The 19,047-nt window shown below is 41.5% G+C and overlaps 1 protein-coding gene across 3 annotated transcripts in view; it reads left to right on the forward strand.

Moving 5' to 3' along the window:
* SCN8A (sodium voltage-gated channel alpha subunit 8) overlaps positions 1-19,047 on the forward strand; it is a 122,260-nt gene that overhangs the window by 63,181 nt on the left and 40,032 nt on the right. For all 3 annotated transcript variants that reach the window (XM_032593975.1, XM_032593976.1, XM_032593974.1), the window contains exons 12-13: positions 10,569-10,701; positions 16,168-16,406. In XM_032593975.1, coding sequence (XP_032449866.1) covers positions 10,569-10,701; positions 16,168-16,406 — 372 coding nt within the window. The remainder of the gene's footprint in view (positions 1-10,568; positions 10,702-16,167; positions 16,407-19,047) is intronic.

Here is a 19,047-nt window from a genome sequence, read left to right on the forward strand (position 1 = left end):
GTCAAGGAGTAAAGATTCTGCAGTGACTGTCTGGTGATTGTGTGGATTTTTCATGAGAGGATTAATAAACTAAGATGTTTTATGTGGTGGCAGGGGGGTGCGGGGGGGAGAATCACGTTTGGGATGTGACTCCAGCCATGGATTGATTTGCCTGTGCCTGAACCACGAGAGTGCTTCCCAATGTGTGCTCATGCTTTGTGGAGCATTGCAGGAGCCGCTGAGGCCCAAAATTTCAATGGTTTGGGAGTTTTCACTTTTGCTTTCTGCTGAAGCAGAGGATGAAGGGACTTTTCCCATGCCTTCATCTCTAAGCTGGAAAAGTAGGTGAGAATCTCACCACTCATAGAGAAAGCAGGTGCTGCTGACAATCCAAAAATCAGACGTAACTCAGAAACCCTGTTGTATTAGCTTACAAATATATAAGTATTATCTCATTTAACGCCCACAGCTGATAGACACTACTGTTGTCTGCATTTCACTGAGGAGGTAACCAAGGCTTAGAGAAATAACGTGGCTTGTCCAAGATCACACAGTAAGCGGCAGACAGAATTAGGGCTTGAGTGCAGGCAGTCTGGCTCCGGAGCACTGGCCAGTAACCAGTGCGCTGCACCAGCTCTAAAGCCTGAGTCCTTCAGTTTATTTACTGATGTGATCCTGGGAAATTAACATAACCTCTCTAAGCCCATTTCCTTATCTGTGAAAAAGAGATAAAAGGACCTTTGCTAAAGGGCAATCATAAAGATTAAATGCAATAACATTTATAAAATGTGAAGCATATTATTTGGTCCATTCTTGGTGTTCAGAAGCCAGTTTCCATTTCTTTCCCTCCACTCTTTCGGCCTTTTTAGTCCTGAGACGTGGACGTTAGGATTTCTACTGAATTGCTTGACTTGGAGAGGGTTGTATTCCTTCTAAGGAATACCTTAAAGATCCTTTGTCTGAGAAGAAGAAATTATTGTACAACTATTTTAAAGCAGATTACTACAGGGGTGCCTGGGTGGCTCAGTCGGTTAAGCTGATGGCGTGGGGCCTGCTTGGGATTCTCTCTCTCTCCCTCTCTCTGTCCTTACCCTGCTCGCGCACTTGCTCTTTCTCTCAAAATAAACAAACATTAAAAAAATGAAGCGCTCTAAATTTTAGTTCCAAGAAAAAGGTAACTACCTGATAAATTTCCATTCATGTATTTCCATGGGAAGGCGATTTGGTTGTGCTTCCTTGGGCAGATCGTAGAAATGTGGGCAAAATCTGCCATCTGCAGGTGTTATAGGATATCTCTTTGAGAAGTACAGCTACAGTTGAGGAGGCTGGAAGTCAGTGGCTAACTGTCGTAATAAACGTTGCATTTGGGTTGAGAGAAATGGAACAAATTTGCACTGAGTTTCACTTTCAAAGAATGTAATTGAGGCTCTCTGTTGCTTCCTCTGTTACTGATAGTTTTACATGAAACCTCCTTAGAGGCTGAGTTCTAAAAAGGCAGAAGCTCCTGACTTTAAAACGTTGTGAATTCTCCTCTTTTCCTCCCCAACAAAGTGAGACCAAACAAACAAACAAAAGAAATAAACACCTCCACTTACAGGAATAAAAAATGACCTGAGGAGATAGGGAAGGGGAAGGAAAGAGTATGTGATCTCTCCTCTGGTCCTCGGGTCTCAGCATGGTTGAAGGAGGAAGCCCTCTCCCTACCTCCCAAGTGATAAGAATTGAGTAGCTAAGCCAAGAGCAGAGACATCCCTGACAGAATCCCGAGGAGATTCTGCAGTCAAATGCTCTACCACTGAGCTATACCCTCCCCACCCCCCACCCCCACTATCCCAAGGAGATTCTGGAGGAAGGGTTACTCTGAAGCTGCTGTACATGGGAGAGCCTTCAGTTGGCTAGAATCTGGCACAAGAAACAATAGCCAACAGCGCTGATGGGAATGTAAAATGGTGTGACTGCTTTGGAAAACAGTGGCGGATTCTCAAAAAAATTAAACATAGAGTTACCATATGATCCTAGGTAAAACTGTAAACAGGTGTTCACACAAAAACTTGTACATGAATATTCATAAAACCATTATTCATAATAGCCAAAAAGTGGAAGCAACCCAAGTGCCCATCAACTGAGGGATGGATAAATAAAATGTGGCATGTCCCTATTATGGAATATTATTCAGCCATAAAAGGGAACGAGGTATAGATACATGCCACAGCACGAATGAACCTTGAAAACGTTATGCTCAGTGAAAGAAGCCAGGCACAAAAGGCCACATATTACTGTATATGGTTCCATTTCAGTTTTTTTTTGTAATGTTTTTATTTATTTTTGAGAGAGACTGAGAGAGCATGAGCAGGGGAGGGGCAGAGAGAGGGACACAGAATGGGAAGCAGGCTCCAGGCTCTGAGCTGTCAGTGTAGAGCCCCATGTGGGGCTTGAACCCACGAACTGCAAGATCATGACCTGAGCCAAAGTCAGACGCTTAACCAACTGAGCCACCCAGGTGCCCCCACATGGTTCCATTTATATGAAATGTCTAGAAGAGATAGATCTATAGAGACAGAAAATAGGGGGATTGGCTGCAAACAGGTACTGTGTTTTTCTTTGGTATGATGGAAATGTTCTGGAATATACTGTAAATATACTAAAAGCCACTGAATTGCACACTTTGAAACCATTAAAATGGTGAATTTTATTGTAATGTGCATTTTATCTCAATATTGTAAAAGTTGAAAAGAGAAACAACAGCCCAGACTTTCAGTCCCAGCTTTCAAAACCTCACCCGGGGAGGAGGGATTTCAGGAACTACCCATCCATCTTGGATTCCTGTGTACCCTGGTTTACTTACTACAGATTTATTTTTCTCTGGATACTGTCTTAGCCCCCAGTTAGTGCTTAGCACTTTGAAGTAATGTTCTTCATAAGTAGTTTTAGTTTGTATCATCTCAGGCAGCTAACAGTGATGAACACATGTTTGCTCCCTCTCTCTCCGTTAATCAGTCACATCTGATGAATACAGAGAGACTGCATGTTCTGACGATGACCAGGCCATATATAAAATAGGACTTTCGCCCACGACGTGCCCGAGAAACCAGCCCCCTTATCTCTGGTAAACAACCCAGGCAGCCAGCCTGCCATAAGTCACACTAGTAAGGAAGCCAGTCTGCTATCTCTTGTGACAATCCAGGAAGGTGTGATACCTTCTATAACAATCAGCCCCAGGTGGTCAGGGCTTGATTAATAACTGATGAGTTCCCTAATTTTTGTTTCTGTGTTCACCTTCGGACCCACCCGAGAAAGCCAAATATGCACCCCTAATCAGTCACCTAGGATGCCTTGCTTCTAGTTAGCCCAACTGCAGCGGCCTCATGCCAACAGCCTTGAAGTCCAGGCACACCTAAAGCCTTCCCTTTTTTCCACGCGAAAGCTTTCCCACTCCCCTGCCTGCCTTTGCGTCTCTGGCAAAACGCATGTGATGGTGGCTGACTCCCCATCTTAAGCTCAGAATAAATAGCCTTTGCTTTTCTCACTTGGTTGATCTTCCTTTATTTCCATAATACAAATAACATTTTCTACGCATTTACACACTCTTTCGTATTCTTTCTCAAAGGAATTCTACTGCACGATCAATATCGCAATAGTACACTGGGTAACCCCCACCCAAGAGTTACCAAAGGTGTGGGAACAAAGGTGGTGGAGCAGGAGCTGTCTGGCCAGCAGAGAATTGTCTCCTAAACCCCTTTGTACCACAAGACTCTCCCAGAAAAGTACGTTTTCCTACTCGATCCCCTCACCTCTCCGAGCAGCCTCTTCTGACATGTATCAACATAGATTAGTTTGCTTTCATTTTCGAGGGCTCGTGCAGTAGGTCTTTTTTTATTTGGCTTCTTTCACTCAACAAGATGTTTTTTTGAGCTACATCCGTGTTGGGTATCAGTAGTTCATTTCTTGTTATTGATGAGTATTGATTGATTGATTGGGTCCTTCATTGTATAAGTACACTCCAAATTGTTAGTCCATGTTCCTGTTGATGGACGTTCACGTTTCCAGTTTTCAGTAGTATGAAGAAGCTTGCTGAGAGCATTCTCGTGCAACTCTTTTGGCAGATAAATGTTTTCATTTATATTGGATAACTACCTCAGAATGAAATTCCTGGGTCGTATGGTAAATGTATGTCCAGCTTTGCGAGAAACTGCCAAACAGCTCTCCAAAACAGTTACACTATTTGTTTTTAATACTCCTACCAACAGCGTATTAGAGTTCCAATTGCCCCCCATCCTAGCCAACATTTGGTGATATTAGTCTTTGTTTTAGCATTTGAGTAGGCATAAACTGTTGCCTTACTATGCTTTTAATTTGCATTTCCCTGATCAATGATGATGTGCATCTTTTCATGTATTTACTGGCTTCTCATAGATCTTTCATTAAGTTGCTTATTTAAATCTTTTGCCCAGGGGCGCCTGGGTGGTGCAGTCGGTTAAGCGTCCGACTTCAGCCAGGTCACAATCTCGCGGTCCGTGAGTTAGAGCCCCGCATCAGGCTCTGGGCTGATGGCTCAGAGCCTGGAGCCTGTTTCCGTTTCTGTGTCTCCCTCTCTCTCTGCCCCTCCCCCGTTCATGCTCTGTCTCTCTCTGTCCCAAAAATAAATAAACGTTGAAAAAAAAAATTTTTTTTAAATAAAAAAAAATAAATCTTTTGCCCATTTTGATTTTTTTATATGTTATGGATACAAGTCCTTTATCAGATACATAACCTTTTAATTTTGATGACATCCAATGTATCAGGTTTTTTTTTCTTCTAGGAAAATTTGCCATTACCCCAAATTGTGAAGTTATTTTCTTCTCTAAATTTCACAGTTCTGGGTTTTACATTCAGGTCTCTGATTCAGCTCAAGTTAATTTTTGTGTATGAAATTAGAAGGAGTTGACTTGGTTGAATATCTAGTTTTTCAGTACTGTTTGTTAAAAAGACTTTTTGGGGCGCCTGGGTGGCTCGGTTCATTAAGCGTCCAACTTCAGCTCAGGTCATGATCTCATGGTTCGTGAGTTCGAGCCCCTCATCGGGCTCTCTGCCGTCAGCACAAAGCCCACTTCGGATCCTCTGACACCCTCTCTCTGCTCTTCCTCTGTGTGTGTGCACACTCTCTCTCCCTTTCTTCTCTCTCTCTCAAAAAGTAAAACATTAAGAAAATGTATTAATACAAAAAAAAGACTTTCCTTCCTTCACTGAACTGACTTGGCATCTTGGTCAAAAATCAACTGATGTACATGTTTGGGTCTGTTTCTGGATTCTATTCCATTCCCTTGATCTATTTGTTTATGCTTATAACAATACTATGCTTGTCTAATTACTGTAACTTTATAGTCTTGAAATGAGATAGCATAAGCCTTCCAAACAAAAAATATTTTAAAGATCATGAAACAATCTCTTAAGAGATTAATTTGCTTTTCAGATCTTTTTAAAAAGATTATTTTGCTATTTTTTGCTATTATTTTGCTATTTTGCTAGATTCTTCATGTGTCTTTATATATTTTAGAGACTTTTTTTTTTTTTTTGGTCAGTTTCTTCAGAAGAGCCTAGAATTTTTATAGTGATTGCACTGAATCTATAGGTCAATTTGGGAATATTGGGCATCTTAATTATATTGAATCTTTCAATCTGTGAATGTGCTTTTATTCTCGTTTATTAAAGTCTTCTCAAGTTTCTCTCAGCAAAGTTGTATAGTTTGTAGTGGAGGTCTTACCCATCTTCCATTAGATTTATTCCTTGGTATTTGTAGTATTTGATACTGTTGTAAAAGGTATAATTTAAAACCTTTTTATTTTCAGGTATTTGTTGTCAGAACATAGAAATACAGTTAGTTTTTGAATGCTATGACCTTATAAATTAACATCTCAGTTCTATTAGGTCTTTTTGTTGCAAATTTCATAGGGATTTTACATGCACAATAATATTTTCTGTGACTAACAGCAACTGCAACCTTTATGCTTTTTATTTATTTTTCTTGCTTTATTGCACTAGCTAGGACTTCAGATACAAAATGCATAGAAATTATGAAAGCAGATATTCTTCCTTGTTTCCATTATTCATGGGAAAAGATTTAATGTTTCAGCAAGAATTATAATGTTGGCTATAGGTTTTCATAGATGTTCTTTATCAGATTGGAACTGCCATGTTCTATTTGTGGCTTGCTAAGAAATTTTATTATGCAGAGGTGTTGAATTTTATCAAATGTTCTTTTACTGCATTTGAGATAATCAGATATTTTTTTCTCTTTTATTCTGCTAAAGTGATGAATGACATTGACTTTTTTTTTCTAACGTGAAACTAGCTTTCCTGGGATAAATCCTGTTGGTCATGATGTATTATCTTCGTATATATTGGCGGGTTCTCTTTTCTCAAGTTTTGTTAAGGATTTCACATCACCGTTCATGAGGAATATTGGTCTCTGATTTTCTTTTGTTGTAATGTTTTTTGTTAGGTTTAATATCAGGGTTATGTTAACTTTATAAAACAGGTTGAGAAGTATTCCTGTCTCTATTTTCTGAAAGAATTGGTATTAGTATTGGTATTATTTCTTCTGTAAATGTTTGATAGAATTCACTTGTAGAGATATCTGGACTAGAGTTCTCTTTATTGTAAGGTTTTTTTTAATTAACAATTTCTAATGTGGGCTATTTAGATTTTCTGTTGCTTCTTCTATCAGTTTTGATAAGTTGTATTTTGATAAGTTTGTTCATTTTATCCAAGGTGATATGACTTGAAGTTGTTGGCAATTATTCTTCCTTTTCTTTTTTTTTTTTTTTTTTGTTAGGTTAGCCCACTTAAATTTTTGGGTTTATTTATTATGATACTCTATCTTATTATACTCTGACTACTATAAATATTGTACAGAAGCCTCCTTTCTTATGATGGTTCAACTTAAAATTACGATATATTCTTATTATCCCAATAATGCCTGTAGGAGTTGTAGTAATGTCCCCATTACTATTCCTGAAAATGATAATTTGTGTTTTCTATTTTTTTTTCTTCATCAGTCTTGCTAGAGAATTATCAATTTTATTAATCTATTTTTAAAAAACAACATTTGCCCTTTGTAATCGTCTATTGTTTGTCCATTTACTAATTCATTAATCTCCACTCTTATTTTTATTATATTCTCTCCTCTACTTACCCACAGTTTAATTTGATCTTTTTCTTATTTCTTAAGGTGGAAATTTAGAGCATTGATTTTACATCTTTTATAGCAGTTAGTGCTGTAAAATTTTCTCAAACCATGGTGTTAGCTGCATCCCATAAATCTTAATGGATTATTTTCATTATCATCAAAGTATTTTCTAATTTCCTTTGTGATTTTAGCTTTGATCTGTGGACTTTTAGAAGTCTGTTGTTTCATTTATAAACCTAAGGGGATTTTTCTGGATGTCTTACTGTTACCACAAGACTTTTCAGTGGAACCAGTTCCTTGGATCTGTGGTAGATGCTGTGGCCTGTGTAAAAAGGTGACATAATGAATTCTCTTTTTACCCTGTAAGGTTCCCTAAGTATGATCTTTGAAACTTCCTTTTCTTGGTGTCTTCTTTATTTCTTTCTTGAAACTTAAGATATGTTCTATAACATGCCTTAGTATAGAACGAATTTTAATGTTGTTATAGAGGTTGTCACCACATATCCCTGTTACAGTTTATTTTCATTTTACGTAGAAAGATATAAATAATCATTGTTCCATCTTAATACTAAGTTTGGGGATAAACTTCTCTTTATGTGGAGTTTTTAATCCAAGCTAAAAATTATTTTAGCTTTCAAATAGATACCACTAATAATCTAATGATTTGACTAGTTCCTTTAGACAGCATTTTTATTAACTTTGTTTAAGGTTAATGTTACTAAAGTCTCAAGAATTTATCTCTTGTTATATCCAGCAAGTCCAGAAAACAATAAGATATACTTAGAACCAAAGTAATTTTTTTAAATATATGAAATTTATTGTCAAATTGGTTTCCATACAACACCCAGTGCTCATCCCAAAAGATGCCCTCCTCAATACCCATCACCCACCCTCCCCTCCCTCCCACCCCCCATCAGCCCTCAGTTTGTTCTCAGTTTTTAAGAGTCTCTTATGCTTTGGCTCTCTCCCTCTCTAACCTCTCTTTTTTTTTTTTTTTCCTTCCCCTCCCCCATGGGCTCCTGTTAAGTTTCTCAGGATCCACATAAGAGTGAAAACATATGGTATCTGTCTTTCTCTGTATGGTTTATTTCACTTAGCATAACACTCTCCAGTTCCATCCACATTGCTACAAAGGGCCATATTTCATTCTTTCTCATTGCCATGTAGTACTTCATTGTGTATATAAACCACAATTTCTTTATCCATTCATCAGTGGATGGACATTTAGGCTCTTTCCATAATTTGGGTCTTGTTGAAAGCGCTGCTATACACATTGGGGTAAAAGTGCCCCTATGCATCAGTACTCCTGTATCCCTTGGGTAAATTCCTAGCAGTGCTACTGCTGGGTCATAGGGTAGGTCTATTTTTAATTTTTTGAGGAACCTCCACACTGTTTTCCAGAGCGGCTGCACCAGTGTGCATTCCCACCAACAGTGCAAGAGGAGAACCGAAGCAATTTTGAAATGCAGTGTCATCCTTCCTTGATGAATCAGCCAGTCCAGTAGATCTTACAGTACCTTAAGAGTCAGCATTCTGAAAATTACCTACCATGTACTGTAGATCCACAGAGAGCAGCTCAGTAAAAATTTAGAATGAATAAATGCCAGAAACAAGAATATCCACCGTATGGGGCCTTTCTGTGTTCATTTTTAGACGATTGTCATTTTTAAAATGTAGGAGTCTAATCGGATTTATTAGGTGTCATGAGTATCAGGCTGGGAATTGGAGCAGAAAGTGGCTCACCAGAGAAATATATCTTATTATGACCTGACAGTAATGGTCAACAAGTCGTTGTTACATTTGCAGTTGTTTGTATAGTAATACAGCCAGGGATTCCCAAGGAAATCAGTTCTTTTTCTTTTCCATTTCTTCTGTAGCTCTGTCAGACAAACAGAACAAAACCCAGTGGTAAACCAAATGTCTGAATCCGTGAAACAGCTTGATGAAACGCTGTAATAAGATAAATTATGATGTGCCAGATACTTTTTTCTGTACGGTTCTTAAAATCGAAACATACCTAAGGACAGAAAGCCTTTCGGATGTAGCTCTCCAGAGACAATTATTTTCTTTTCGAAACAGCTAGTGTCATTCTGGTACTGATCAGACTGACTTTTCTAGCTTCATATAAACATGTATCCTCCCTGTCCTCTGAGAAATGGTGAGTGTCTGTCTTCTTGCCTTCACAGTGGAAGGGACAGCCAACATTACCTGGATGATGTGTTATAGTGGACGGCATGGTTACTTGAAAGCTAGCTTTTAATCCACTGCATTGAGCCTGACCTAATGTAGCATATGCAGGTTGGCACAGAGAGCACGGGCAAGGGACATTAAGAAACGCTGTGCTATAATCTCCCCTACCAGCATTCCCCACAATGGAACTTGTAAAAAACAGTTTGTATGACACGCTGATGGTGTTTTCTGCCCTTTTTGTTTGGGAATTTGAACATTGCAGGTTAACTTACAAAGTAGACTGTAACAAGGGCAAGATAAACATATGTAGCGCTATATATTTAGTTAAAATAGTGAGGGATGCCTGGGTGGCTCAGTTGATTAAGTGTCTAACTTTAGCTCAGGTCATAATCTTACAGTTCGTGCGTTAGAGCCCTGTGTCAGGCTCTCCTGACAGCCCAGAGCCTGAAGCCTGCTTCGGATTCTGTGTCTCCCTTTCTCTGCCCCTCCCTCACTTGTGTTTCTCTCTCTCTCTCTCTCTCTCTCTCTCTCTCTCTCTCTCTCTCTCCCTCTCCCTCTGTCTCTCTCTGTCTCTGTCTCTCTCTCAGAAATAAATAAACATTAAAAAAATTTTTTAATAAAATAGCAAAACCCTTACCATATTTCTTTACCGGGGCTTGGGGGAGATTTGGGGTAGAACTTCAACTTGCTAACATTCAGTTAGGCCCAGGTTTGACATTTAGAAGTGACAGTTTGAGAGAGTGATGGTGCCCCTGCCCATGAAGGAAGCAACATCTATAGCATTCAGTGTGATCAGGGACTTGGCCCTTTAATGAAATGTCGAATAGAGGTGAATTCGACTTATTTTATCGTGTGGTCAAATTCTAGCCAAATGCTGTGGATATGAGACTGAGATGGGAAAACGCAGGTTCTCCTTCTGATGTCATTGCCCCGGAAGATGTGGTCTTTGCACCGGGTGCGTGGAGTTGACCAGACGAGGCGTTTGGGTCCCAGCCAGATTCTTTGGTTAACTGTAGGTTTGTACAAACTTAACCTGGTCATCTCATCTGTAGCGCTAAGGATGATCCGTGGTCATGTTTCACTCTGCTTCTTGAGGTTAATAGGATTGTAGGATCAAAGTAAAAAGATGTTACAAAGAGCATATGTTTGTGCTCACACTCTGGGCAATTTGTCCAGTATGACCCAGCTTTAACCTTTATAAGACTTTACTCACCTGATTTACTCTTGTTTTCAGGCTACAACTGAGGTGGAAATTAAGAAGAAAGGCCCTGGATCTCTCTTAGTTTCCATGGACCAACTGGCCTCCTATGGACGGAAGGACAGAATCAACAGTATATTGAGTGTTGTTACAAATACACTAGTAGAAGGTATGTGCCCTTGATGTCAGCCCAGACCACCAAGATAAAAATACGTCCTGTGCACGATAAATATAATCCCTGTCCCTTGGCCTGACTTTTGCAAAAATTGACTCTGAACTTTAGGAATAGTCTACTTGTTATAGAAACCAGCATCCCATGTCTGCATGCAGAGAATCAAATAAGGACTTCAAAGCTGCTGCCAGCATTGTATACAGATAGATAAGAAATATGAAGGAATGACATTTAAGAGTGAGCTAGCAGATCTGAAGAAGACTGTAATTGTCACGAGGGGCCAGCAGGGTGATATGAGGCACGAAGGATATAGACTGAAGTGTGAAGATACGAAATAATGGAACCCCCCCTCCTGCCCTCTACCCCAAAACATACCTTCCTCTTTTCCTTTTTAGCACCCTACAACCCTTTTGCTTTTCCCTGAAGGACTAATGTACTGTGCATTTTGATTGCACCTAATTCTGCCTCTCATCAAACACCCCCACATACCCATAAATATATTTGATGTGTGAATAGGTAAGCTGAAACCCCTCTTATTCCGGCGCTCTGTGCCACAGGAAAAGAGCAGCCGCTGTTGAATCATAGCCTATCTGCAGGAGTGTTGCTGTCAGTGCCTGAACTTCGTATTAGGTGGCTCCTCCGTGACACAGCCTGGCCTGCTGAGGAATGTCAGGATTTTCCATTACACCACAGCCCCCCAGCGGGTGTCCCATCTGTCCGGTTGTGGTCTGTATTCTAGGCTCCCCTTTCTTTCGTCAGACGTAGATTCCATAACTGGGTTTTCTCTCACAAAATTCTGACTGATCCTGCATGAATCCTCTTCTCTTGATTCATGTTGCTTTAGCTGAGCTGTCCCACTGTAGATCCAGAATATTCTTGAAGCCTCAGACTGCTGTTCTTCAGAGTTCAAACCCCCAGGCTAACCCCACAATACCCAGAGGCCCTCCTTTTGTAAGGAGAGTCAGAATTGTCCTGGTGTCCTTGGAACAAGTTATTTTTTGAGTCATTTAAGCCCAATACCACTTCTACTCAGAGAAAAAGAGTTCAGCAGGGGTGTCTGTGGTAAAGGGAGAACCCCCAGAAAGAAAAACCCTTCGAGTGTTTCCCTTCTCACATGTGAGCAAGGAGTTAGACTATACCTGGACTAATCTTGAGACTGTATCAAGCCAAAAAGAGTATTGAATTAACTATTACCAGCTGCCTCCACACTTCCTTTATGTCTGTTTTCTTTAATTCTCATTGAGGTCGTTGTCTGAGAGAGCATCTTTAAACTTTGTGGTTTATACTTTGAGGTTATAGGTAAATAACTGCAGAACATAAGAATCGTAAGCTAAGGGGCTCCTCCTGGGTGGCTCAGTCTGCTAAGCGTCTGACTCTTGATTTCAGCTCAAGTCATGATTTCACACTTCACGAGATCAAGCCCCACGTCAGGCTCTGCACTGACAGCATGGAGCCTGCTTGGGAATCTCTCTCTCTCCCTCCCTCCCCCTCCCTCTCTCTCTCTCTCTCTCTCTCTCTCTCTCTCCCTCAAAATAAGTAAATAAACTTAAAAAAAAAATCCAATCTAAGAAACACTAGCTTAAGAACCTTGGCTAATTTTATTCTTCACTTGGAGACAAGAATGGGATTTCTCTGGGAATCTGTGGAAGTTGAGAAAGACAAATGAACCCCCTCCAACAGGCATATTTTATTACTGGCAAAGACGTCAGAACAGCAGAACTGTTGGTGTAGAGCAACAATTTTGTAGTTGATTACTACAGTGGCCTAGCGCAGGGTCTAGTCAAGGTCAATGCTCAAGAAATGTTTGTGGGGCTGAACCTTGCTGTGCTTGGTCGGTGCTGCGGGCTTCCTGTCAGAGGCCTTGGTGCTTCTATTCCTCTACTGAGTTGGATAGAAACACTGGAGTGGTAGCTCTGCCTTTTTCTTCCTCTTCTCCCTGTGCTCTTCCTTCCCTTCCTGTTCTGCTATACTCATTCTCCACCCTCCACCCACCAGCACACACATGATAAAAAATAGATGCAGGGGTAGCTCAGGGGAGAGAGACAGTCATAGTTGTGTTCCTGAGTAGGAAGCCGTCCCAGCTTTTTCTCCCTTTTCTAAGTCCTAATGCTCACATAGCCTTTCACTGCTCAGACATTCCACTGTCCCCTCCCCTGGTATTCAACTCGCTTTGTTAAAGCCGAGGAGACAGAACTGCTATAAGCAAAGAACAATGAATGGCTGGAACTGAAGAATTTGAGAGGGAGTTGAAGGGCATTAAGAAACTCCATTCCTATTTCACCGCTGGCCCCTCTGTGTTTAATGATTGCTACAGCATTCAAAGCCAGCGTTGAATGAATAATTGCTCCTGCTTCTCAGGCCTTCAGTTCGGAAACTCTGACATTATTTTAATTTTTGGATTACCAAACCAAAGAAGCAGGCTTCTACCTACCGATGGCTTAGAAACCACAGTGGAGCATTCCAGAATCATGTAAATAATGAGAAAATCCTGCCTGCTGTGTGTCACACCTAGCCCATTGGCAGACATGCTCACGCGGATCCAGTAAAGTCAGCAGAATTCACAGTCAGCAGAGCCATCAGCTTGGGGATATTTCAGAGGGCTGGGGGTAGGGTGTGGGCAGAGAGCAGTACGGTCTCACTTCTCAAAGCAGCAAGGCTGTGGGAGGCGGGGAGACCGTTGGCGAAGTAAGAATGAAGACGTGATGATAGTTGGCATTCTTGGTTCTCAGGTAAAACAGGTTCAGAAACTCCTTATAGAGGCAACTGGCCGTAGCTGTTGCTGCCATGATTCGTTGATTCACTCTTTTGTTCAACTGACAGGCAGCATCCATACGATTGCTTATTTGCTATCCGCCTTTCCTGGTGTGGCTGTAAGCTCTGTGAGGACGGGGGCTCTTGTTCACCAGCGAATTCCCAGTGCCTCGTACACTGTAGGTGCTGAAACATTGTTGAATTGGACTGAGAGAAGCCCTGCCTTCAGAAACCTCACAGTCTGCTAACCCCACCATCTTGGTGGAATTGCGAGGCCCTCTCTGAAAACACCTCCCAGTGCGCCTGAGGTTGAGACTACGGTAGCCCCTCTGAAAATGTACAGCAGCAAAGTACGGGGAGCCCCACAAACCTTTGGCTATCTCGTCTTCCCCCAGACCAGATTCTTAGCCGTGCCGGGCACGTGGGGCCAGTAACAGTTTACAAGGTTGCGCGTCACTCTCTAAACCTTTACGTTCACCTAATTGATCTTTTCTAGCTCGTAAAGTTCCACGTTGTCTTACTGTTTGTGGAACGGAAAAGATCATACTGAGATCTTACCTGAGACAATGTGGATATGATCCCTAGTATCCCTGTAGGAATCTCCTTCGTGCCCCGTAGGGTAGGGAAACCCCTCTTCAGTATCTGGCAAAGACTGGGAGCCTAGTGCACTCTACAACAGTACAATTGTATCTCCTGTCAGAAACGTGAACAGTCGCTGCCTCAACCTCCACGTGCCAGTGAACAGCAGACATTTGGAGAAGGGAGGAGATTAAAAAAAGGAACGGAACCAAATTTCCAAATATGTCCTATAAGAATTTATGGAAATAAGAGAACCTTTTCATTTTCTTTTTTTGGTTAGAAAACTAAATTTACCTTGGGAAGGGAGGGAGTTCTATGAGGAAGAAGCCAAAGCAAATTTTCTTCACAGACTTCCTTTCCCACGCAGACTCCCACGTGGCGCTTACTGTGGCCCTTAAATCTGAAAAACCAAGGCAACCATTTTCTTAGCAACCAGGGAGCCAATCAAAAACCCAACCCAAGCACCCCATCTGAAATAAAGCCATCACCATGGGTACCATCCAGCTGGTTGGCAAAAGGGAAAGTAGACTAATTTCAGGCAGCCATCTTGTTCTTGGTGAAATGTTGGGAAACTTTTATTCATTCCCTGAGTGATTCGATTTGGTCAGCAGAATTGCGTTGGGGTGTGGGGTGGATGCGGTTATATCCAACCCGTGGAACCAAGACCTGGCCTCTAAGCATTATCATGCTGATAGGTTTTCAAAACTACATCTCTTAAAGAACATCCTCCTAGATCAAGATCCTTGGGCTATTGTAATCCAAGCTGTTCTAATTCCTACTTAACTTGAGGAGGGCTTTGTTACCCAGGGCCTCCTGCCTAGAATGTTGTGGCTGCCAGCCGAATGGCTCTCTGCCTTTATGTCTAATGGTCCTTTTTCATCTTCATTTTGTGATGACCCTAGAGGTCATCTTGGTCCGGTGATATTCCGTCCGTGTCTATCAGAGTCCCAGGATCCTGGGGAAGTGCCTCAGGGAAGGAAGAAGTCCATCGGGCTGAGCTTCAACTAGAGGAGTTCCTGGTTTATCTGTGTCATATATTGGGGGCCACATAAGATCTTGTTTGAGACCAACCAGTTCTGTTTCTAAAAGAGAAAGAAGACAAGAAAAAGGAAAGAGGAAAGAGATGGAGGAAGGAAGGACGAAAACAGAGAAGGGAATGATGAGGGTGAGAAAGTACAAAAGGGCAAGAGAGAAGGAGAAAAGAAGAGAGGGGGGACGAGAGAGAGGAAGGGAGGGAAGCGGGGAAAGGAGTGGGACTCCCATGCCCAACTCGGTCGTGAATTGTGAACTCATTGACTTGCGCTTCTGCGGGAACGTAAGAGACACACTGCACATAGTAGCCCGGCGGCCAGTGCTGCTTCTTTTCTGCTGCAAAGATAATAATAATAGCAAATGCTTCTCACTGTATGCCAGGGTGTTCCAAGGCACTTTATATATATCTTAGCTCATTTAATTCAGCAGATTGAAGTAATGTACTCAGGTTCCCACAGTTAGCAGTGTCTGAGCTGGTATTTGCACCCAGGTATGTCTGGTTTCAGAGTCTATGCTTTTGATTGCTTCTCTGGTAATAATTTAGTGATACAACGTATAGTGTAATACCTGCCATTTATTGAGGACTTGCCTTCTGCCAGGCACTGTGCTGCCTGCTTTACGTCCATCAACTCACGCAGTCAGTGGATGAGGATTACAGGACTCGTGTCGTCCTATAGCCTTTTATAGTAAGTGTCATTTCAGATGAGGCAACAGAAGAACAGAGGAATCGGTAACTTGCCTGACATCACACGTTGCGAGTGTTGAAGCCAGTTGGACCAGGGAGTCAGACTCCAAAGGCCAAGCCCCTAACCAGAATGCTGTGCTCCCCAAATGGATGGATCACACTCTAATTTACAGCTAGATGTTGTTAACAACGAAATGACCCGGTATTTCCCATGCCTCCTCTTTGCCTTCAAGAGAAATGAAATGGAAGCGGGAGGACCGCACAGTTAGGACAGTCAGCACTCAAACCATCTTTCTTCTCGTGGTTCATAGCAGCGATGACCTTAATGACTCAGTGAGGAGGAGTAGTGGCTCTTTGAAACCCTCTTTGTTTTCTCACCGTGATCGAGGGCCGCCTTTGTTCTTTACTCACTACAGAACTGGAAGAGTCTCAGAGAAAGTGCCCACCGTGCTGGTATAAATTCGCCAATACTTTCCTCATCTGGGAGTGCCACCCCTACTGGATAAAACTGAAAGAGATTGTGAACTTGATCGTTATGGACCCTTTTGTGGACTTGGCCATCACCATCTGCATTGTCCTGAATACCCTGTTTATGGCAATGGAGCATCATCCTATGACACCGCAATTTGAACACGTCTTGGCTGTAGGAAACCTGGTAAGACGGAACATTCTCTCCTGATTTTATGACCTGAACATGTTTTGCCTGTAGGACATCTTTTTTCTGATACTGGAAGCTGGAGCTTAGTTGAAAAGAAAGTAATAGTTAATTGGAAGACAAATGCTTCCACATATGGCGCAGCCCCAGCCACTTCTGCTCACTGTTGTGATCCCGTGGCTGTTTCCTCTTTCTGCAGAACTTTCAAGACGTCATTTAGGAGCTGTTGGCAGAAACCCAGGCATGGTGACAGAATGGGAGGCATGGTGCAGTGGGTTGGTTTTGGCAACCTGAGCCAAGGACTTGGGGAGTTTTTTTCTCATTCCCTTTCTCACATTGCTGCCTGCAGTGTTCCAGCACACCATTTCCCCTTTCACCTTCAGTAGCAGGCGCCACAAAATATAGGGGAGCTCTTTTGGTGCATTAAACGCCAACTATAAATTTGCCTGCACTGTCATACCTTAATTATCCATATGGGGCCCATCTCGGGGAAACTTTTAATTCCAGGCTGGTTTTCCCCTCCTGCCCAACTTCTGGGCTCTAGTCCAGTTTCTACCGTTAGTTGATCTGTGCCAGATTTACTTTCATGTTAGCTTAAGTCATATATTTAACTTATTACATTATTTAGAAGATAAGAATGAGTTGGTTGTTTTTTGTTTTTTGTTTTTTAATAGGTGACACAGTGTATTCTAAAGTCAAATAGTTGTGATTTGGGGATTGTCTGTTTTATTTCTTTAGTCCAAAAATCAGGAGTTGATTGAATTTTGATAGATGGGAAAGAATTAGTTGGAAAGGATCCTCTAGATCTCCTGGGCTTCATTATTCCTTAGGAGTTTCACCACAAGCAAGTCAAATCTAATTGTTGCCATTTAACTTGAGTACGATCTCTGCCTGATGTCTGTCTGTCTGTGTCTCTCTCTGTCTCTCTGTCTCTCTGTCTCTCTCTCTCTCTCTCTCTCTCACACACACACACACAGTTTTTACATTAAGTCCAAATAAGTTATTAAAGTGTTATAAAATCATTTTGAGTTCTGATGATGAAAACACATGTGACAAAGGAGACCCTTTATCTGGTTAGTCCTTGCAGCCCATCATGTTCCCTGATACACATCCAAGATAATTCTGTGGTCTTTCCACTCTGCATGTCTGAGTTAGGGATCCTTGCATCAGGCTCTGCACTGGGCGTAGAGCCTGCTTAGGATTCTCTCTCTCTCCCTCTCTCTCTCTGTCCCTTCCCCGCTTGTGCTCCCTCCCTCTCTCTCTCCTCTCTCTCTCTCTCTCAAAATAAATAATAAAAGCAAATAAAATTTAAAAAATAAAAAAAGTAATTCTTCATACCTCAAATAGTTACAATTTATTTTTACCCAAACCCCAAATATTGGCAGTACACTAGGTTGAAATAACATGCTTGCCGACCTCTGTCATGGGCATTTCCCCCAGGCCTCTGGATGCCATTCATCCCATTGAAAGGCAGCAATGTGTCATTGTTGATTTTCTCTTAGGAACCAGAGTTCCCACAGTATAAATATTCCATGGTCAGTTAGCCAGTGCTTACTGTTGAGCATTTCCCGTGTGTTCACCAGAACCAGTGGTGAATTCAGTCTCTATTTAGCGTGTGAAGCAGGCTACCATTTCTATGTAGAGAAACCTTCCATGGGTTTATGCCGAGGGTAAAATGTATGTCAGGGATCGATTAGCTGCCCTCACTTAGAGTGATGTTCCCTCTGTAGATACTTAGCGCGCACTGTGAACTTTGATTTCTGCTTCGCTGGATCTCTTCAGGGAAGATTCTCTTTCAGTTTTAGAATACCACATCTTCAATTTAGAAAAGTGGGGAACCATGGAAAAGTACAGGGACGTAAAACCTTGCGAGCCATGCATCCATTTTGATTTCTGTCACGCCATTCTGTTTTGTTATTGCTATACATTCATTGAGTCTCTTTCCCAACAGCATCTGTAATCTAAGTATTTTTCACTATTTTCAATTCTGTCTTCAGACTACATCTTCAAAGTTTTCCTTAAACTCCTTCGTTTGTAAAATTGGTAACCAGGTAGTTGCAAGGACTAATTTATTACGAGTTTAAAACCCATTAACGTTAAAGTCCTCCTCTAAAATCATAATATTCAGTAAGAGTGGGGTGTTACATGGTTAGCTTAGAATGAGGGCACAGCTCTTGTCGAGACTGGCATTCATGGGATTTTACTTTCTTACCACGTGTGATGTTATTAAGTCCTGTGGGAGGCCGAAGGCACTGGGAAACACAGGGTGCTCTGAAGGGTAGAAAAGTGGGCGTCAGGTAACTCAGGGAACAAGTCGTTCTCGTACCCAATAATCTTTCAATCCAGTTATTACGTCATTGATTATCACATTTAAAAAATCAAAAGGAAGCACGAAACTGTCCGGCAAGGATATATTCCTTGAGGATACATTCACCCAATAGAATTTTATGCAACTTCGTAGCAACATGGACTGAGTTGTGGTAAGTGAAAAACAAGACCCAAGGTATTATGTACTCTATGATTTTGCAATTCTGTCAAAATATACACACATTGGGAAAAAAAAAAAAAAGGGAATACATAAAACTGATAGTTGTGTGCAAGATGGAGACTCTAGTTTTTTCCTGTATTTTGCACACTTGTG

The sequence above is a fragment of the Lynx canadensis genome, chromosome B4 (genome assembly GCF_007474595.2).
Source record: "Lynx canadensis isolate LIC74 chromosome B4, mLynCan4.pri.v2, whole genome shotgun sequence".
NCBI classification, from domain to species: domain Eukaryota; kingdom Metazoa; phylum Chordata; class Mammalia; order Carnivora; family Felidae; genus Lynx; species Lynx canadensis.